The sequence below is a fragment of the Chelon labrosus genome, assembly GCF_963514085.1.
Source record: "Chelon labrosus genome assembly, chromosome: 11".
Classification (NCBI taxonomy): Eukaryota; Metazoa; Chordata; class Actinopteri; order Mugiliformes; family Mugilidae; genus Chelon; species Chelon labrosus.
Window position 1 is genome coordinate 6133324 of NC_140344.1, and position 22631 is coordinate 6155954.

General features: G+C 39.9%; 2 protein-coding genes across 2 annotated transcripts; both read right to left on the reverse strand.

Annotated features, from left to right (window-relative positions):
* Positions 1 to 1928: 1928 nt before the first annotated feature.
* Positions 1929 to 7368, reverse strand: LOC311495633 (uncharacterized protein). Its single transcript, XM_084555155.1, has 2 exons — positions 7140 to 7368; positions 1929 to 4129 (listed from the first exon to the last, which is right to left on the reverse strand). Exons 1-2 carry the CDS (start codon positions 7309 to 7311, stop codon positions 2973 to 2975), a joined length of 1329 nt encoding a protein of 442 aa, XP_084411281.1. The 5' UTR covers positions 7312 to 7368; the 3' UTR covers positions 1929 to 2972.
* A 10077-nt stretch (positions 7369 to 17445) lies between these two features.
* LOC311495295 (uncharacterized protein) lies at positions 17446 to 21242 on the reverse strand. The gene is made up of 2 exons (XM_084554690.1): positions 21012 to 21242; positions 17446 to 19475 (listed from the first exon to the last, which is right to left on the reverse strand). The coding sequence occupies exons 1-2, from the start codon at positions 21181 to 21183 to the stop codon at positions 17908 to 17910; spliced, it is 1740 nt and encodes a 579-aa protein (XP_084410816.1). The 5' UTR covers positions 21184 to 21242; the 3' UTR covers positions 17446 to 17907.
* Between the last annotated feature and the right edge of the window lie 1389 nt (positions 21243 to 22631).

A 22631-nucleotide genomic window follows, 5' to 3' on the forward strand; every position in this document is an offset into this window, starting at 1 on the left:
TGTTCCCAATTTTGAAAATATTACGCAGGTGAAAGAAGGCAGTCCTGGTCACTTGCTTCATGTGCAATTTAAAGGACATATCCTCGTCAAATATAACACCAAGGTTTTTCACAGTAGTACTGGAGGCTAAGGTAATGCCATCCAAAGAAACTACTAGATAATGAATCTCTGAGATGCTTGGGACCAAATACAATGACTTCTGTTTTGTCTGAGTTTAAGAGTAGGAAATTACAGGTCATCCAAGCCTTTATGTCTTTAAGGCATGCTTGAGTTTAACCAGCTGATTAGTTTCATCTGGTTTCATGGATAAATATAGCTGGGTGTCGTCTGCATAGCAATGGAAGTTTATGCCAAGTTTTCTAATAATCTTGCCTAATGGCAACATGTGTAATGTGAAGAGTATTGGTCCTAGCACAGAACCCTGAGGAACTCTGTAACTTACTTTTGTATAAGTAGAAGAATCATTGTTGACATGAACAAACTGGAATCTGTCAGACAGATAGGATTCAAACCAGTCTAATGCAGTTCCTTTAATCTTGATCTCACTTTCAAGTCTCTGTAGTAAAATATTATGATCAATAGTGTCAAATGCAGCACTAGGAACTAGCAGAACAAGTATAGAGACAAGTCCACTATCTGAAGCCATGAGGAGGTCATTGGTAACTTTAACCAGAGCTGTTTCTGTACTGTGATGAACTCTAAAACCTGACTGAAACTCTTCAAACAGACCATTCCTGTTTAAGTGGTCACACAACTGACGAGCAACAACTTTTTCTAGAATTTTGGAAATAAAAGGAAGGTTGGAGATTGGTCTATAGTTGGCTAAAACATCTGGATCTAGAGTGGCTTTCTTGAGTAAGGGCTTAATTACAGCAATCTTAAAAGACTGAGGCACATATCCTGTTAATAAAGATAAATTTATCTGGTTCAATATGGAGGTGTTAATTAATGGAAAAACTTCTTTGAGCAATTTACTTGGGATTGGATCTAGAAGACAAGTTGATGGTTTAGATGGTGTAATTGTTGAAGAGAGCTCAAGAAGATCTACTGGGGAGAAGGATTCCAGATATTGATAAGGTCTTACAGAAATTTCTAATGTCACTGTACTTACATCTTTGACAGCTGTCGGAAGGATGCCTTGAATGTTTTCTCTAATGCCAACAATTTTATTAGTAAAGAAGCTCATGAAGTCATTACTACTGAGGGCTGAAGGAATAGATGGCTCAACAGAGCTGTGGCTCTTTGTCAGCCTGGCTACAGTACTGAAAAGAAATCTGGGGTTGTTCTTGTTTTCTTCTATTAATGATGAATAATATGCTGTTCTAATACTACTGAGTGCTTTTTTATAAGTTGTTAAACTTGCGAGCTTCTTCAGAATTAGCGGAATGCCAAATTCTTTCTAGCTTTCGGATAAATTCAAAAGTTATGAGGAAATGACATAAGAGGTTATGAGTAAAAACTGTTAAACCTTCAGTTTCTATGCCATATGTTAGGACAAGATCTAAGGTGTGATTAAAACAGTGAGTTGATCCGTTTAAGATGAGAAAAGCCAATTGAATCTAACAATGATGTAAATGAGGAGCTAAGGCTGTCACTGACAACATCAACATGGATGTTAAAGTCACCTACTATAATGACTTTATCTATTCTAAGTACTAAATCACATAAAAACTCAGAGAATTCAGCTAAAAACTCAGAGCAGGTGCGTGATACACCACAACAAAAAGAATTGGTTTTTGTGTTTTCCGGTCTGGATGAGCAAGACTAAGACTTTCAAATGAATTAAAGCTCTCCTTAGGTCGAGGATTAATAGATAAATCAGAGTGGAAGATTGCTGCCACTCCTCCTCCTCTACCTGTGCTTCTAGGAATGTGATAATTACTATGACTGGGTGACGTAGACTCATTTAAAATAACATATTCATCATCCTGTAGTCACGTTTCACTCAAACTAAATAGATCAATCTATCCAGATCAGTTATCAGATCATTCACTAAAAGAGATTTAGATGAGAGAGATCTGACAGTTAAAAGATCACATTTAATTTTCCTATTTTTCTGTTCTACCAATAAACTGATTTGTATAAGGTTCAAATGAGTAACTCCTCTTTTGTTGTTTTTTGGTTTAAATAATCTGGGAGAAGACAGAACATCTATGGAGTATATAGAGTTTTGGGTGTGAGATAGTCCTCGAGAAGCGGCAGAGAAGTGTGCAAGACTACAACTCCGCCTCCTGGTCTGAACTCTGGGTTGTCATGGTTTCGGGGGGTTAATAAAATCGGCCATATTCCTAGAGATGAGAGCAGCCCCCGCTAAAGTGGGGTGGATGCCATCTCACCTAATCAGACCAGGCTTTCGACAGAAAGTGTGCCAATTGTCAATGAGGGCCATGTCGTTTGCTGGACACCACTGAGATAGCCAGCGATGGAATGACGACATGCGACTAAACACGTCATCACTGGTCAGATTGGGCAGGGGACCAGAGCATTTAACAACATGTTGTATACTTTTACAGTTTATTAGTGTCACCTAAAATGCAAGAAAGAAAAAGTTGATGCAATTTCTAAATACATAAAAATATAAGATAAAAAATACAAAATATAGGCTAAAACGTGGAGTGTACATGTCAACAAAAGTCTTCAAACATAACATTTTCCAAAATCTAGTATTGTTAAAAATAAACATAAAAATACAGCACATTTGAATTCATGGCCAACATGTTCAAATTCATTGCCAAATCTGACAGATAAAAAAAAATTTTTTATTAGACATCAAACTGTATGGCAGGCAGTAAAAGTCACACTATTACTGCAGAAGCAGTCTAAAAGAACTTTAAATATGAACACTCTACATGTTACCGATTGTATATGACTTATTCACAATATTTCTCCACTGATGTTTCAGAACAATGTCTTCTCAAGCAGTGCAAACAATTACTAGCAACATTAAAACTTTTCCCACATGTGTTGTAATATTATGGCTTCTCACTTGTGTGAGTTCTCATGTGGACAGTCAAATCTTTTCTTAGACAGAAACCTTTCGCACATATTTTGCAATAATATGGCTTGGCATCTGTGTGAGTTCTCATGTGGACAGTCAAATTACCTGTCTTATAGAAACTTTTCCCACATATTTTGCAAGAATATGGCTTCTCACCTGTGTGAATTCTCATGTGGACAGTCAAATCACCCATTTGATAATAACTTTTCCCACATGTTTTGCAAGAATATGGCTTCTCACCTGTGTGAATTCTCATGTGGACAGTCAAATCACCTTTCTGACGGAAATTTTTCCCACATGTTTTGCAAAAATATGGATTATCACCTGTGTGAATCCTCATGTGACCAGTCAACGCACTTTTTTGACGATAACTTTTCCCACATATTTCACAAGAATACGGCTTCTCACCTGTGTGAGTTCTCACATGGAGAGTCATTTGATTTCTTCGAGAGAAACCTTTCCCACATATTTTACAAGGATATGGCTTCTCACCTGTGTGAGTTTTCATGTGAACAGTCAAACGAGTGACACTTTTCCCACATATTTTGCAAGTATATGGCTTCTCATCTGTGTGAGTTCTCATGTGGACAGTCAAAACACCATTTTGATGGAAACTTTTCCCACAAGTGTTACAAGTATATGGTTTCACACCACTTTGGATCTTGTGATTTTTCTTCATTTGAGACATATTTTTTGGGAGGGTTCGAAAAACATCCATTTTTTCTGTGTCAGTAACAAGGTTACAGTCTGTCGGTGTAAAGTTGTTTACATTGTTAAAGTCACGTCCCTTATTTGGCTTCAGCTCTGAATTTCTACTTGATTCTGGATGTACGTGCTGCAGTCCTTCGTTATCCTGTTTCTCTGGAGAATTGTAATAGACGAGCTGGTCACCACTTTGTTCTGGTTCACTGTGGTTAGTTTCTTCATAAACTGGAGTCACCATCATGATATCAGGCTCCTCCTTCACTACGAGCTGCTCTCCCTCTTGACTGGTGCAGATCTCCTCCTGTTCCTCTTTAATCTGTGGAGGCTCTGCTTCCTCCTGGTTCACACTGGAGTTCATCTCCTGGTTACAGAGCTGCTGGTTAGTGAGAACTTCCTCCTCCTTACAGACATGTTGCTGTGGAAAGTCTACAAGGACAAAGGGACAGAAGAAGTTGTTTAAAATGACAGACAGCAGGTCAAGTCACTTATTGTTAACTTACAGTAGTTCTATGGCTTAAAGTGACGACAGAGCAGAAAGAAAAGCTGAAGCTCAGAAAACTGCTTTTAATCCATAGCAGATTCCAGAAGTAGCAGTGATAAATAAAAGAATTTTTGAAAAAAAACTTAGTTAACAGGCTGTTGTTGCAAGTTCAAGTGTTCATTTCACCGAGAATGTTTGATTTACAGTTTTTCTCAATTGCTAAAACACAATTTCTGAAACCTTGCTCCATTTTCTCAAAACCTTAAACACAAAACCTCAGCTTCAAGCATGATTTACAAAACCTCTGACTCCTCTTGCAAAATCAAACTTTCGCCTCAAAACAGTTTTACGTGTGCCCAAAATGAAACTTTCGCCTCAAAACAGTTTTACGTGTGCCCAAAATGAAACTTTGGACTCAAAACAGTTTTACCTGTGCTCAAAATCAAACACTGCTCTCAAATAATAAACAAATTGCTCAAAATTACATACACTATCAAGCAGTCAGTAAACAATACACCAAAAAATAGAAAACACATTGTTCAAAACATATAGTTCTCAGGGAGAAGTACATTTTTAATCTCAAAACAAATTTCATATGTTTCTGTCATTATACAAAAAGCTCAAAATTGATCAGAAATTACTGTGTTTTGCTCTTTGCATTTTTTTTTGTTCTTCCTCCTTCCTGTACCCTTATTTTTACAGTGCTGTACCCTGCATCTCAAAAACTTTATCTCTGTGATACTGTAATTCTTGTTCTTTGATGATATGAACCTGTAACCAGTCGAAATCTATTGAGCAGTCAGTACTGAAAACAAATGGAAAGCACAATGTTCAGGGCCATACAATTTGTTTATTGTACCATATACAGCCAACAACATGGTCTATGATTGTTGCTCGAATTTCATCTGATATTTCCACTCTTTGTCTTCCTCTTCCTCTTCCTCTTCGTCCTCCTCTTTCTCTTTCTTGCCCTCCTCCTCTTTCTCCTCGTCCCCCACCTCGCATACGCACTCGTCCTCGTCCTCTCACATAAATTCTTCTGTCCATTCTCACACTTTCTCATTCCCACTTTCAACAACCTGTTTGCTCTCTGAACTGGCTTATATTGGTTGTCACATCATTTGAAACAAGTGAAATCAATTTTGACTGACTGTGTTCAATCAATGACATTTCTGCTCTCTTTATATGTAATTGTTGCCACTTGTGTTTACCAGTATGGATGACATGTGCACTAGAGTGCAGAATGTGTTTTAAGAATGAGAATGTGTTTAGAGTTTTGCTAAACCATGTGAAATGGTTTAAGGTATTGACAACAGACTGAACAGTTAGCTTAATGAGTTCAAGCAACTGAGAACTTTCTTCAGCCAATGGATTTTAGTGTTTTAGCAACTGAGAAAAACTGTAAGCGCAGACTGTATATAAAAGATGGACAAACCGTCCGTGACATCACCCATTGGTTTCTTAACAGCTGGACATGGCGGCTGCCATATTGGTTTTGAGAGACTCCGCCTCTCTCGGATAATCCACATGTGGCTGGAACGTCGGTGGGAGCTGGGGTGGACCAGATGATGTCTGGCTGTTAAACACGCCCATTCAACACGAGGTCAACAGCTAGTTATGGCCATTGACTGTATGGTTATGGCCACCAAGCTAGGCTAAGTGCTACTCTCTGTTGCTAGCAGCCGGCTAACCCTGAACTACGCTGCATTGCTCCCATCATCATCTAGCGGTCACAGCACCCCCGCTCGCAGTTTTCTACTAAATTAACATAAAACTAATAGTCGAATAGACTTAAAAATAATTATGTAAATGTTATTGAGATTAGACCACAGGAGTTTAAAAGCGCTATATATATAGTTTACATTATTGTGGTACGTTGGTCAAATAGCAGTTGTACAAATTCACATTTTGGTTCTTTGAGTGTCACAGTTAACAATACTGTTTAACTTCAACGACTAACGTTTCAAAATCTAGACTAAAGTTATGTCTGAATCCATGCTGTAATATAACATTAATATTTTAATATAACTGAACACGGCTCAAAACTGTTAATCAAACCGAACCAAGTCTGTCATCAACGTTGTTACCATAACATTGGTCGTTTAGAAAAAGTTACATCAACGAACAAAGGCTTTCCAAAGTCCCGTCTCTGTTATTCTTACATTTCTACTGGACTGAACTACTGGATAATGGACAGTCATTCTCCACTCTCAAAGTGTATTTGGCCGCTATAACGACCAGCACCCTCTAGTTTGTCAATTCATGAGAGGAGAGCGATGCCCCAGCTTCCAATTACTGATTGGAAGTTGAGGCTTTAATATGAATATCTATAACTCCAGATTCAAGATGTGAATGTGAGTGAAGCTTTCTGGGGACAGATTCCCACACTGTGTTGTAAGTGGCTGACAAGTACCTCGTCTGTTGAGAGGATTTCTTATACAGCTCTTTCAAAACTTTTCTGGCTAAAATGTGTACGTTGTTTTCTTCTTTGACAATTTTATTTATACAATGGCTGTGAGATACCTCAACGAATGTTGAAAGAGAACTTTAAGTTAAGGAATTAACTTGAAACATGAGTGAGGCATCTCACCAGACCACCCTCCTTGCTGTACTTGCTTGTATTTTTTAGTTTTTCTACGCTGAACTTGGAGGAATGCAGTTTCCTTCTGCTGTACATTCTTATAATTTGGTCTGAATGGCAAAACATTTCTCGATCACTGGTCATTTTAAATAAAAAGGCACGTCGTCATTTCTAGGTTTGTGTGGTCTTTGTTAGCTCCCAGTTACAGCTCTAGTTTCTAATCTCTGCAGTAAATCAGCTTCTAATGTGCCTCATACTGTGTTTAATGTTGAATGTTTGCTTTAAAAAGAGACGCGTTCATGCCATTTCTGTTCGAAAAAAATTCTACTGAACCTTAATTTTCTAAGTTCATCAAGACCATTATGTTTACATACCTGTTCTGTGTAACTTTATCTGGGGTTTTAAGATGGTATCCAGCAGTTTGCGTTGACGATCAATCTCTCCCTCATACTGGGCGATAATTTCTTCAAAGACTACAAATATTTCTTCAGCAGCAGCAGTTAGTGTCTGTTTGGTGAACTCTCTAAATCTTTGAACTTGAGACATGGTTACATTAACAACTAAAATATTTAACTGGCAGGCGACTAAAGAGCTGAAGATCTCCTTCCTCCTTGCGCTCGCTTTTCTTCTTCTGATTTTTATTGGCAGTGTTTGACGCTACTGGGCGTTATTGCCTCCTGCAGGATAAAAGTAATTACTACAACCGCACGTCAGATCTCAGTATGTGTCTTTGTATGGGAGGGAAGGGACTCACAGCAGTAAACATTCTATACAGTAATAGCACAGAATTGCATGACTAGTAGTAGATAGGAAATTAGAGGGCAAGAGCTCTGTGCCAGAGAAAAGAGTGGAGGATGCGAGAGAAGAGAGAGAAGAAAGAAGGAGGACATGTGTTTGGTGCATCGTCCCCCAGCAGCCTAGGCCTATAGCAGCATAACTAAGGGATGGTTTAGTCCAGCCCTAACTATAAGCTTGGTCAAAAAGGAAAGTCTTAAGCCTGACCTTAAAAATAGAGAGAGTGTCTGCCTCCCGAACCCAAACTGGGAGCTGGTTACACAGGAGAGGAGCCTGATAGCTGAAAGATCTACCTCCCATTCTACTTTTTGAAATTCTAGGAACCACAAGTAGGCCTGCACTTTCAGACCGAAGTGATATGTTGGGATGATATGGTACAATGAGGTCTTTAAGATATGATGGAGCTTGGCCTTTGAGGGCCTTGTATGTAAAGAGGAGGATTTTAAATTCTATTCTAGACTTTAAAGGGAGCCTCGCCGCGGCATTTTGAATCAATTGGAGGCTTTTTAAGGAGCTATTTGGACAGCCAGACAGTAATGAATTACAGTAATCCAGTCTGGATGACACAAATGCATGAACTACTTTTTCAGCATCACTCTGAGACAGGATGTTCCTAATTTTGACGATATTACGCAGGTGAAAGAAGGCAGTCCTGGTCACTTGCTTCATGTGCAATTTAAAGGACATATCCTCGTCAAATATAACACCAAGGTTTTTCACTGTAGTACTGGAGGCCAAGGTAATGCCATCCAAAGAAACCACGTGATTAGATAATGAATCTCTGAGATGCTTGGGACCAAATACAATGACTTCTGTTTTGTCTGAGTTTAAGAGTAGGAAATTACAGGTCATCCAAGCCTTTATGTCTTTAAGGCATGCTTGAGTTTAACCAGCTGATTAGTTTCATCTGGTTTCATGGATAAATATAGCTGGGTGTCGTCTGCATAGCAATGGAAGTTTATGCCATGTTTTCTAATAATCTTGCCTAATGGAAACATGTGTAACGTGAAGAGTATTGGTCCTAGCACAGAACCCCGAGGAACTCCGTAACTTATTTTTGTATAAGTAGAAGAATCATTGTTGACATGAACAAACTGGAATCTGTCAGACAGATAGGATTCAAACCAGTCTAATGCAGTTCCTTTAATCTTGATCTCACTTTCAAGTCTCTGTAGTAAAATATTATGATCAATAGTGTCAAATGCAGCACTAGGAACTAGCAGAACAAGCATAGAGACAAGTCCACTATCTGAAGCCATGAGGAGGTCATTGGTAACTTTAACCAGAGCTGTTTCTGTACTGTGATGAACTCTAAAACCTGACTGAAACTCTTCAAACAGACCATTCCTGTTTAAGTGGTCACACAACTGACGAGCAACAACTTTTTCTAGAATTTTGGAAATAAAAGGAAGGTTGGAGATTGGTCTATAGTTGGCTAAAACATCTGGATCTAGAGTGGCTTTCTTGAGTAAGGGCTTAATTACAGCAATCTTAAAAGACTGAGGCACATATCCTGTTAATAAAGATAAATTTATCTGGTTCAATATGGAGGTGTTAATTAATGGAAAAACTTCTTTGAGCAATTTACTTGGGATTGGATCTAGAAGACAAATTGATGGTTTAGATGGTGTAATTGTTGAAGAGAGCTCAAGAAGATCTACTGGGGAGAAGGATTCCAGATATTGATAAGGTCTTACAGAAATTTCTAATGTCACTGTACTTACATCTTTGACAGCTGTCGGAAGGATGCCTTGAATGTTTTCTCTAATGCCAACAATTTTATTAGTAAAGAAGCTCATGAAGTCATTACTACTGAGGGCTGAAGGAATAGATGGCTCAACAGAGCTGTGGCTCTTTGTCAGCCTGGCTACAGTACTGAAAAGAAATCTGGGGTTGTTCTTGTTTTCTTCTATTAATGATGAATAATATGCTGTTCTAATACTACTGAGTGCTTTTTTATAAGTTGTTAAACTTGCGAGCTTCTTCAGAATTAGCGGAATGCCAAATTCTTTCTAGCTTTCGGACTGCCTGTTTTGAACAGTGTAACTGTGAATTATACCAGGGAGCTAGCCTCCTCCGATTCATGACCTTTTTCAGAGGAGGAACTAAGTTTAGCGTTGTACTAAGCAGTGCTGCAGTGCCATCGACAAAATAATCTATGAGTGCAGGAGTTAAATTGTGGTTGCTGTCGTCCACATCATTGGCACATGGCACGGAGGTAAATAAAGAAGGAATTAATTCTTCATATGTAGTCATCAGGTAAACATCTACTGTAATGAAATGTCTTTTCAGTTCCTGTGTAATCCACTACTGTAAATTCAAAAGTTATGAGAAAATGACATAAGAGGGTTATGAGTAAATACTGTTAAACCTTCAGTTTCTATGCCGTATGTTAGGACAAGATCTAAGGTGTGATTAAAACAGTGAGTTGATCCATTTACATTCTGAGAAAAGCCAATTGAATCTAATAATGATATAAATGAGGAGCTAAGGCTGTCACTGACAACATCAACATGGATGTTAAAGTCACTATAATGACTTTATCTATTCTAAGTACTAAATCACATAAAAACTCAGAGAATTCGGCTAAAAACTCAGAGTTAGGAGCAGGTGGGCGATACACCACAACAAAAAGAATTGGTTTTTGTGTTTTCCGGTCTGGATGAGCAAGACTAAGAGTAAGACTTTCAAATGAATTAAAGCTCTCCTTAGGTCTAGGATTAATAGATAAATCAGAGTGGAAGATTGCTGCCACTCCTCCTCCTCTACCTGTGCTTCTAGGAATGTGATAATTACTATGACTGGGTGGTGTAGACTCATTTAAAATAACATATTCATCATCCTGTAGCCACGTTTCAGTCAAACTAAATAGATCAATCTGATGATCAGTTATCAGATCATTCACTAAAAGAGATTTAGATGAGAGAGATCTGACATTTAAAAGACCACATTTAATTTTCCTATTTTTCTGTTCTACCAATGAACTTGTACTGATTTGTATAAGGTTCAAATGAGTAACTCCTCTTTTGTTGTTTTTTGGTTTAAATAATCTGGGAGTAGACAGAACATCTATGGAGTATATAGAGTTTTGGGTGTGAGATAGTCCTCGAGAAGCGGCAGAGAAGTGTTTAAGACTACAACTCCACCTCCTGATCTGACCTCTGGGTTGTCATGGTTTCGGGGGGTTAATAAAATCGGCCATATTCCTAGAGATGAGAGCAGCACCCGCTAAAGTGGGGTGGATGCCATCTCACCTAATCAGACCAGGCTTTCGACAGAAAGTGTGCCAATTGTCAATGAAGGCCACGTCGTTTGCTGGACACCACCTAGATAACCAGCGATGGAATGACGACATGCGACTAAACATGTCATCACTGGTCAGATTGGGCAGGGGACCAGAGCCTTTAACAACATGTTGTATAACCCCTGGCAAAAATTATGCAATCACCAGTCTTGAAGGATGTTCATTCAGTTGTTTAATTTTGTAGAAAAAAAGCAGATCACAGATATGACACAAAACTAAAGTCATTTCAAATGGCAACTTTCTGGCTTTAAGAAACACTAAAAGAAATCAAGAAAAAAAATTGTGGTAGTCAGTAACAGTTACTTTTTTAGATCAAGCAGAGGGAAAAAACTCAATTCTGAGGAAAAAATTATGGAATCACCCTGTAAATTTTCTTTCTCAAAACTAACACCTGCATCAGATTAGATCTGCTTGTTCGTCTGCAGTTAAAAAGGAGTGATCACACCTTGGAGAGCTGTTGCACCAAGTGGACTGACATGAATCATGGTTCCAACACGAGAGATGTCAATTGAAACAAAGGAGAGGATTATCAAACTCCTTAAAGAGGTTAAATCATCACGCAATGTTGAAAAAGATGTTGCTTGTTCACAGTCAGCTGTGTCTAAAATCTTTTCCAAGTACAAACAACATGGGAAGGTTGTTAAAGGCAAGCATACTGGTAGACCAAGGAAGACATCAAAGCGTCAAGATAGAAAACTTAAGGCAATATGTCTTGAAAACAGAAAATGCACAGCAAAACAAATGAGGAACAAATGGGAGGAAACTGGAGTCAACGTCTGTGACCGAACTGTAATGTAGGATATCCTACACCTTTTAAATGTCTCGTTAGGGCACCACCTCCTGTTATCGTAAGGAAGAACACGGTTTAAATCAATTCATCAGTCTCAGTTAAATTTGCATATCTGAAGGAGTGAATCCTTTACTACAATTTGTACCAGTCGTTCTCTGCCGTAAAACAACATCACAAACAACTTCTTAAGTGTGAACAAATATTTATTTAATGAAGTGACAACTATGAATAAATGAGGGACTAATAGAATATAGGAGTGTAATCAAATGAACGAATATAATAAGGTATGAAATAGTTCATTTCTGGAGCGATGGTGAGAGATGGAGATGTTTAAGTCCTAAACTAAAGGGAATAGATTTGATATCTACTCTAATCAATCTTCTCTAAAAGATGTTAGTAGGGACTTTCAAAGTAGTGACACCAACTCTTTGTCTTAAGCGGTAGGAACGATTCAAGCCTACTTTTCCGTAGAGTCTTCTCGGCGTCGGTGATGGCGGAGCGTCGGTGTGACGAGATGGTGACGAAGCGGCACAGCTGATGCAGGTCTCTCTGGGACCGGTAGACAGGACTCGTTGCTTGATCTGCAACTCCAACACCCAGCTTTGCTTGAGAGCGCTGTAGGTGTTCAGTCGAAGGCAGGAGATGACACTTGGCAATGTCTTTACGTTTGAAGAAAGAAACTGGATCGTCACGTCTTCCTGATGTCGTTGCTATGGCAACAGCTTCTTGATTTCTTGATCCGTCGAAGAGATTGGGTCTTTCTCTGATATTCTATCCAGTCTGACGACTACGCTGGCTAACTTATAAACGATGTTGGTTAGTACTTCGGTTCGTAGAGTATAAAAATGAATAAAGCTAGAAAAATATTTAAGTCACTATAAAAATCGTATGTCGGGAAAAACATCCGACGAGAAACAAACAGAGCTTGAAAAGAATCGGATCGTCAATTCAAGTTGTTCTGAAGTTACTAAGTATAAACGTGACTAAGTACGTAAAGAAGAAGACTAAAATAAAAGTAAAACGTGAATGGAAAGTGGAAAGTGCAAAAGTCCGGAGAAAGTGCGGCGAAAGAGCCGAGAAAAAGTGGCGGGAAAAGCGGAGAAGAAGGAGCGTCTCCCTTTATGAGTTAATTATTCAGGGCGTGTTTGGATCGGGTTTGCAGAATCTTCGCGCGGAAAGAGAAGGGCACGCCTATTTCTTTGTTTCGAGATGTCTTATTGCCTGATCTTCTTAACCTATTTTATATTATTTAATTTAATCATTCCATCACTCATCATGGCTCGTTAGCAATGTTTTTTGTATGCGACAACACTCAACATTACAACATGACAAGATGACGTATCAGAATGACCACATCAAAGTAACTCAAAAGCATCAATAAATTAATAAACTCAAGTTCTCTTTACATTGACATTTTGCTAATAATAAAAGGTTGAGGTTTCTAAAATAACGATTCCAACAGTTATGATTTCAACTAATAGCTACTATTAGTATAAGAACATATCTAAGGTTCTACATTCTTTAACTTCAATTGATTAAAAGAGAGAAAACACTTTTAAAGATAGCCACTTGATGGCAATGTTGATCCATCCTTACTGTGACAAATTATGTGAATTTGGGCTAGCTTTATCGTACAAGGATCAAAATCGTCTCATTGTGATCGTAAGCACTTCCTGAACAATAATATATAACTTACCAGGTTATTACATTTTCGATAGTCATATTATCAAACTTAGGCTCTTTTTAGAGAGGAGAAATGCAGATCAGAGTCTGGTTCTGGGGAAAGGAAGTTATTTACGACCTTCTTATCTGTGTTCCTCTCCCTCGGTCACTCTCGGAGAGGGGGGAGAGCAAAAACCTGTGAAAAGCATGTTTGCATGTATCTCTGAAAAAGAAAATGAGTACATCACAAGTTTAAAACATAATTGAACATCACATTAAGGCTTCTAGACTTTCTCCTTGGGAAGTCAAAAGGAGTCAATTCATTCTTTGTAGTTCCTGATATCGTGTTGGTGTTCTTTCGATTCAGAACTAATTAGTCCAGAAACAAGAGTGGGAAATTCCACAAGAAGTGTAAATCTGTCTTTTTGGCTCAGATTGCGTCCTCAGCATCAGGGAGTTCCGATAGCGTGGGTCTGTTCAGTGTTTGGACATGGCACCTTTATGGCTAAGGTGTAAAAGGTTGATCTGTTAGAAGAGTTCTTCTGCAAAACAACTTCGTAAATTTAAATTCCAGAGAGGGGAGAATTGAGAGGACCACAGGTTCCTACAGTAAGAATCGCCTAAAGGAAATGGGATTTGCATACAGAAAAGCTAAACGAAAGCCATCATTAACGCCTAAACAGAAAAAAACAAGGTTACAATGGGCTAAGGAAAAGCAATCGTGGCCTGTGGATGACTGGATGAAAGTCATATTCAGTGATTAATCGCGAATCTGCATTGGGCAAGGTGATGATGCTGGAACTTTTGTTTGGTGCCGTTCCAGTGAGATTTATGAAGACGACTGCCTGAAGAAAACATGCAAATTTCCACAGTCATTGATGATTCGGGGCTGCATGTCAAGTAAAGGCACGAGGGAGATGGCTGTCATTACATCTTCAAAAAATGCACAAGTTTACATTGACATTTTGGACACTTTTCTTATCCCATCAACTGAAAGCATGTTTGGGGATGATGAAATCATTTTTCAAGATGATAATGCAATATTGCCATACAGCAAAAACTGTGAAAACATTCCTTGAAGAAAGACACGTAAGGTCAATGTCATGGCCTGCAAATAGTCCGGATCTCAATCCAATTGAAAATCTGTGGTGGAAGTTGTAGAAAATGGTCCATGACAAGGCTCCAACCTGCAAACAGAAAGGTAACCAGAAGGGGAAGTAAGAAGGGTGGCGTTAAAGCCAGGCTCAAACGGGAGACATGTAAACAACGAGCGCTCCCGTCCATCATTTTAGCCAATGTGCGCTTCCTCCACAGTAAGATCGACGAGCTGCAGGCCAGCGTCAACCACTTTTACATCCACCCCAGAGCCAACGCAGCTACAGCGACTGAGGAGATCACCAGCACGCTCAATAAACTAGAACAGATATCACCGGACTCCTGGGAGATTTCAGCCACTGCTCTCCAGACAAGTCTCTCAAAGGTTTCCAGCAATATATAACATGCACCACTCGTCAGGGGAAGACTTTGGACAAATGTTATGGTTCTGTGCCAGATGCATACAGAGCTCTCCCCCTCCCCCTCTCAGGTCTGCTGATCACCACACCATCCTGCTTGCTCCAGCATATACACCAGTCATCAGGAGGCCGAAGAAGATTGTCAAGAGAATCAAACAGTTGATAGTGGAAAGCATTCAAACTCTACAGGGATGCTTTGAAACTACAGACTGGGACAGTCTTCTCTCCCCCTCCAATAACGACATCAACGAGCAAGTAGACACTGTTTCATCATCTCCTTCTGTGTCGAACACTGCTGCTACCATCCCCAGAAACATCCAGGTGGAAGGCTGCAGCCCCACATCCCTCTCTGACGACCTCAATTCCTTCTACACCAGATTCGAAACAGACAACACCATCCAGCTTGAGAGTGTAACATCTACATTCAACCCTGGTGGCTCTGCATTCACCTTCAACTCACAGGACGTGGTGAGAGCCCTCAGGGAAACCAGAGAGAACAGCTCACCTGGCTCAGACAACATCAGTGGCCGGGTCCTAAGGAACTGCGCTCAGCAGCTAGGGGACGTGTTCCAGACCCTGTTCCAGAGCTCCATGGACAGTAGCACCATCCCTCATCTTTGGAAACACTCCACTGTCAACCCTATCCCCAAAATAAGTAAATCAAAAGCCCTGAATGACCTTCGACCCGTAGCTCTCACCTCCCTAGTGATGAAAGCCATGGAGAGGATCATAAAACACCACGTCATCAGAGCAACGGACTCCCTGATTGACCCATTCCAGTTTGCATGTCGCGCAGGCAAAGGCGTCGATGATGCAAAGACATTCATTATGGACAGTATCCACAAATACCTGGAGCACCCCGCTTCTTCTGCCAGACTACTGTTTGCTGATTTCTCCTCGGCATTCAACACCCTGCAGCCCCACATCCTGGCCACAAATCTTTCCTCCCACTTCCACCTAGGCAACCAGTTAATTCTCTGGATCCTGGACTTTCTCACCAACAGATTCCAGAGAGTACTGGTCAACAACACCTTCTCAGACCTCCGTTTCACCTCGACTGGCTCCCCCCAGGGCTGCGTGCTATCACCCCTGCTCTTCATCCTGTACACCGATGACTGCAGATCCACACAGCCCAACTGCCACCTGGTCAAGTACGCTGGTGACGACACAGTTCTCCTGTCTCTGCTGTCGGGACCCTCATATCACCACGGACCAGCTCTTCAGGAGTTCATAGAGTGGTGCGACAGCTCACGCCTGGAACTGAATGTCAGTAAAACCAAGGAGATGGTGGTGACTTATTCCAAGAAGCAGAGGGACCTGACTACAGCAGCCACCACCATCATCCATGGGAAGCCAGTGGAGCTGGTCGAGGAGTTCAGATATCTGGGCACCATCTTTGACAACCTGCTGAAATTCTCCTCCAACACTGAAGAGACTCTCAGAAGGTGCCAGCAACGTCTCTACCTCCTGAGGAAACTCAGCTCCTTTGGAGTCAGCAGAGACATTCTACAGACTTTTTATTACAGTTTTACTGAGAGCATCATCACCTTCTCAATAACCTGCTGGTTCCACTCCATCAGCCTCCACAACGGAAACCGACTGCAGAGCACTGTTTCGGTCTACTCTAAGATCATCGGCCTGCCTGTAAGAACTCTTACTCACATTCATGACCAACCGACGCTCAACTTGGCAGTAAAAATCACCAAAGACCCCTCACACATTCTCCACTCAGCGTTTCAGTGGCTCCCCTCTGGACGGCGGCTCCACTGCCCCGCCTGCAGAACTCACAGGAGAAAAGCCACCTTCGTCCCCAAAGCCATCCTCCTCCTCAACTCCTCCCCACACACACACTCTCTCTCTCGCTCTCTCTGACTCTTCTCCAGCTCACACACAGCCATAGTACAGTCAACCTCCCCCTGCCCCACATCCCCATACTCACATACCAGAGACTCTTGGTTGTTTTTATTTATTATCCATTTTATTTATTACCCATTCTACCTCGGCTATAACTTGTAAATACATATTCCCTGTAACTACTGTTTACTGTTTACATCTGCACTTTAGTCACTTTACTTATACAGTCTGTTTACATTCTCCAAGGATTTTTTGGATAGTCATAACATTTATGGCATGGTAACTTGTATATACTTTGTATTTCATATCTTGTTCTGTTTCTGTTTTTTTTGCACCTTAAAATGTCTGTACTTGCACGTTAAGCTGCTCACTTGTGCCTTAAATTTCCCCCCCGGGGACAAATAAAGTTTTCTGAACCTGAATCTGAATCTGAAAAGCTGATCTGGCAACAGCAATCAGAGAAAGTTGGAGCCAGATTGATGAAGAGTACTGTTTGTCACTCACTCATTAAGTCCATGCCTCAGAGACTGCAAGCTGTTAAAAAAGCCAGAGGTGGTGCAATACTAGTGGTGTGTTGAAGTGTTCTTTTGTTTGTTTTTCATGATGGAATAATTTTTTCCCTCTGCTAGGTCTAAAACAGTAACTGTTACGAACTACCACAATTTTGTGTCATGTCTGTGATCTGCTTTTTTTCTACAAAATTAAACAACTGAATGAACATCCTCCAACACTGGTGATTCCATAATTTTTGCCAGGGGTTGTATACTTTTACAGTTTATTAGTGTCACATAAAATTCAAGAAAGAAAAGGTTGATGCAATTTCTAAATGCATAAAAATATAAGATAAAAAATACAAAATATAGGCTAAAACGTGGAGTGTACATGTCAACAAAAATCTTCAAACATAACATTTTCCAAAATCCAATATTGTTAAAAATAAACATAAAAATACAGCACATTTGAATTCATGGCCAACACATTCAAATTCATTGTCAAATCTGACAGATAAAAAAAAATTGTATTAGACATTGAACTGTATGGCAGGCAGTAAAAGTCACACTATTACTGCAGAAGCAGTCTAAAAGGACTTTAAAAATAAACACCGACTGTTACCGACTGTATATGACTTATTCACAATACTTCTACAAAGATATTTCAGAACAATGTCTTCTCAAGCAGCGCAAACAATTAGCAACATTGAAACTTTTCCCACATATATTGCATTATGGCTTCTCACTGGTGTGAGTTTTCATGTGGACAGTCAAATCTTTTCTTAGACAGAAACCTTTCGCACATATTTTGCAATAATATGGTTTGGCATCTGTGTGAGTTCTCATGTGGACAGTCAAATGACCTGTCTGATGGAAACTTTTCCCACATATTTTGCAAGAATATGGCTTCTCACCTGTGTGAGTTCTCGTGTGGACAGTCAAATCACCCATTTGATGATAACTTTTCCCACATATTTTGCAAGAATATGGCTTCTCACCTGTGTGAATTCTCATGTGGACAGTCAAATCACCTTTTTGACGGAAATGTTTCCCACATGTTTTGCAAAAATATGGATTCTCACCTGTGTGAATCCTCATGTGACCAGTCAACTCACTATTTTGACGATAACTTTTCCCACATATTTTACAAGAATACGGCTTCTCACCTGTGTGAGTTCTCACATGGAGAGTCATTTGATTTCTTCGAGAGAAACCTTTCCCACATATTTTACAAGGATACGGCTTCTCACCTGTGTGAGTTTTCATGTGAACAGTCAAATGAGTGACACTTTTCCCACATATTTTGCAGGTATATGGCTTCTCATCTGTGTGAGTTCTCATGTGAACAGTCAAAGTACTATTAGTGCTGAAAGATTTCCCACATGTTATGCAAGAGTACGGCTTCTCACCTGTGTGAATTCTCATGTGTTGAGTCAAATGATTTGCTCGACTGAGACTTTTCCCACATACTTTGCAAGAATATGGCTTGTCACCTGTGTGAGTTCTCATGTGGACATTCAATTGACTTTGTTGACAGAAACATTTACCACATATTCTGCAAGTATATGGCTTCTCACCAGTGTGAGTTCTCATGTGAACAGTCAAAGTACTATTACTGCTGAAAGATTTCCCACATGTTTTGCAAGAAAATGGCTTCTCACCTGTGTGAGTTCTCATGTGTTCAGTCAAATGAGTGACACTTTTCCCACATATTTTGCAAGTATATGGCTTCTCACCTGTGTGAGTTCTCATGTGAACAGTCAAAACACCATTTTGATGGAAACTTTTCCCACAAGTGTTACAAGTATATGATTTCACGCCACTTTGGATCTTGGGATTTTTCTTCATTTGAGACATTTTTTTTCTGAGGGTTCGAAAAACATACAATTTTTCTGTGTCAGTAACAAGGTTACAGTCTGTCGGTGTAAAGTTGTTAACATTGTTAAAGTCACGTCCCTTATTTGGCTTCAGCTCTAAACTTCTACTTGACTCTGGATGTACGTGCTGCAGTCCTTCCTGATCCTGTTTCTCTGGAGAATTGTAATAGATGAGCTGGTCACCACTTTTTTCTGGTTCACTGTGGTTAGTTTCCTCATAAACTGGAGTCACCATCATGGTATCAGGCTCCTCCTTCAGTACGAGCTGCTCTCCCTCTTGACTGGTGCAGAGCTCCTCCTGTTCCTCTTTAATCTGTGGAGGCTCTGCTTCCTCCTGGTTCACACTGGAGTTCATCTCCTGGTTACAGAGCTGCTGGTTAGTGAGAACCTCCTCCTCCTTACAGACATGTTGCTGTGGAAAGTCTACAAGGACAAAGAGAAAGAAGGAGTTGTTTAAAATGACAGACAGCAGGTCAAATCAGCTATTGTTAACTTACAGTAGTTCTACGGCTTAAAGTGACGACAGAGACTCTGCCTCTCTCGGATAATCCACATGTGGCTGGAACGTCGGTGGGAGCTGGGGTGGACCAGATGATGTCTGGCTGTTAAACACGCCCGCTCAACACGAGGTCAACAGCTAGTTATGGCCACCAAGCTAGGCTAAGTGCTACTCTCTGTTGCTAGCAGCCGGCTAACCCTGAACTACGCTGCATTGCTCCCATCATCATCTAGCGGTCACAGCACCCCCGCTCGCAGTTTTCTACTAAATTAACACAAAACTAATAGTCGAATAGACTTAAAAACAATTATGTAAATGTTATTGAGATTAGACCACATAAGTTTAAAAGCGCTATATTTATATATAGTTTACATTATTGTGGTACGTTGGTCAAACAGCAGTTGTACAAATTCACATTTTGGTTCCTTGAGTGTAACTTCAACGACTAACATTTCAAAATCTAGACTAAAGTTATGTCTGAATCCATGCTGTAATATAACATTAATATTTTAATATAACTGAACACGGCTCAAAACTGTTAATCAAACCGAACCAAGTCTGTCATCAATGTTGTTACCATAACATTGGTCGTTTAGAAAAAGTTACATCAACGAACAAAGGCTTTCCAAAGTCCCGTCTCTGTTATTCTTACATTTCTACTGGACTGAACTACTGGATAATGGACAGTCATTCTCCACTCTCAAAGTGTATTTGGCTGCTATAACGACCAGCACCCTCTAGTTTGTCAATGAGAGGAGAGCGATGCCCCAGCTTCCAATTACTGATTGGAAGTTGAGGCTTTAATATGAATATCTATAACTCCAGATTCAAGATGTGAATGTGAGTGAAGCTTTCTGGGGACAGATTCCCACACTGTGTTGTAAGTGGCTGATAAGTACCTCGTCTGTTGAGAGGATTTCTTATACAGCTCTTTCAAAACCATCAGTCTTTTCTGGCTAAAATGTGTACGTTGTTTTCTTCTTTGACAGTTTTATTTATACAATGGCTGTGAGATACCTCAACGAATGTTGAAAGAGAACTTTAGGTTAAGGAATTAACCTGAAACATGAGTGAGGCATCTCACCAGACCACCCTCCTTGCTGTACTTGCTTGTATTTTTTTAGTTTTTCTACGCTGAACTTGGAGGAATGCAGTTTCCTTCTGCTGTACATTCTTATAATATGGTCTGAATGGCAATACATTTCTCGATCACTGGTCATTTTAAATAAAAAGGCACGTCGTCATTTCTAGGTTTGTGTGGTCTTTGTTAGCTCCCAGTTACAGCTCTAGTTTCTAATCTCTGCAGTAAGTCAGCTTCTAATGTGCCTCATACATACTGTGTTTAAGGTTCCACGTTTGTTTTAACAAGACACGCTTTCATGTCATTTCTGTTTGAAAAATACCTTCAGTAGAACCACAATTTTTGTTAATTTATCAAGACCAATTATATGTTTACATACCTGTTCTGTGTAACTTTATCTGGGGTTTTAAGATGGTATCCAGCAGTTTGCGTTGACAATCAATCTCTCCCTCATACTGGGCGATCATTTCTTCAAAGACTACAAATATTTCTTCAGCAGCAGCAGTTAGTCTCTCCTTGGTGAACTCTCTAAATCTTTGAACTTGAGACATGGTTACTTTAACAACTGAAATGTTTAACTGGCAGGCGACTAAAGAGCTGAAGATCTCCTTCCTCCTTGCTCTCGCTTTTCTTCTTCTGATTTTTATTGGCAGTGTTTGACGCTACTGGGCGTTATTGCCCCCTGCAGGATAAAAGCAATTACTACAACCGCACGTCAGATCTCTGTATCCTTGTATCATGCAGAAAATATGTTTTACAACCAGTTAGTGGTTCTCATTAGGGCCACACAGAGCCATAGAGAGAGAGAGTCGCGACACTCCCATAGACCTCCGTTGTAAAAAAAAAAATGGCGGCGCTTTTAACCGCCTACTTCCGGGATTTGAAAATCGGATTTGTTCCAGAGGTAAGTTGCTGAAATATCGACCTCTTTTGAATTGTCAACTGTCTATATTGTATCAGAGGCTCTTTGCGATGCTTATACTGGTCTTCATTTGTATATGCACAGCGTAATTATTTATATTTTATCTTGGTTGTTTCAACCAATTTAATAGCATTGCCTGCTAGCTAATTAGCCAGCGCGACTTCCCCTGCTGTGAAGGTAGTTCATTGCTACCACCTTTATTGCAACTTTTATTTAATTGAATTTTGGGATATACTAACTTTTCATTATGTGACGTGTTGGCTGTACTTAATTTGTTGTACTGCTCCGTGTTCATTTGAGTGAGGGTTATAATTAGGAATGGTGGGAATTTCAATTAGGACTGGCGAGTTTGACTGGTGAAGGCTGCGCGTCGAGTTCCAGAGGTAAGTTGCTGAAATATCGACCTCTTTTGAATTGTCAACTCTATATTGTATCAGAGACCCTTTGCGATGCTTATACTGATCTTCATTTTGTACATGCACAGCGTAATTATTTATATTTTATGTTGGTTGTTTCAACATTTTGTTCCAAAATGGTTAGGCTCTGGGATACCCTAGAGTTCTGGATTGCTTTTTTGTAAATAGTTGTATGCCCTACAACTTAAATTTGATAAATAAAAATCTTTCTACTGACATAGCTGAAATATTTTTATTTTATGTCGTATTATTTTGTTTTGTTGTGTAACACCCTCTTCTCTCCTTTTCCATTCTGAGTTGCTCCATTAGGTCCTCTATGGCTCCTGGCAGTCTGGTCGCTGGATCACTCGCCTCCCCCTGGCAAAGTGGCCTCGTCATTTTTATTTTTCTTGTTGACAAACCTGTTTTTGTTGCCCTTGGTTCAATGGGTGTTTCTGTAAATAGTTGTAATATAGAGCCATAGAGAAAAATCTTCGCTCTGCACTTACCTATAGACCCAAACATAAAAGCGTAAATTCATTTTTATTCTGTTGTAGTTTTGATAATATGTGCATGGCTTAATCTTAAAATATACATTCTTAGTCTTAACATGATCATGTTCCATGTTGTGGTCCTGGGGGTGGCCACTCATCAGAAGAAGTGAGCTAACTTCTAGGCGAAT

Coding starts and splice junctions, on each gene's coding strand:
- LOC311495295 (XM_084554690.1), bottom strand. CDS start 21,183: ATGTCTCAAGTTCAAAGATTTAGAGAGTTCACCAAGGAGAGACTAACT. Junction 19,476..21,011: donor GATAAAGTTACACAGAACAG/GTATGTAAACAT, acceptor TTGTCCTTGTAG/ACTTTCCACAGCAACATGTC.
- LOC311495633 (XM_084555155.1), bottom strand. CDS start 7,311: ATGTCTCAAGTTCAAAGATTTAGAGAGTTCACCAAACAGACACTAACT. Junction 4,130..7,139: donor GATAAAGTTACACAGAACAG/GTATGTAAACAT, acceptor TTGTCCTTGTAG/ACTTTCCACAGCAACATGTC.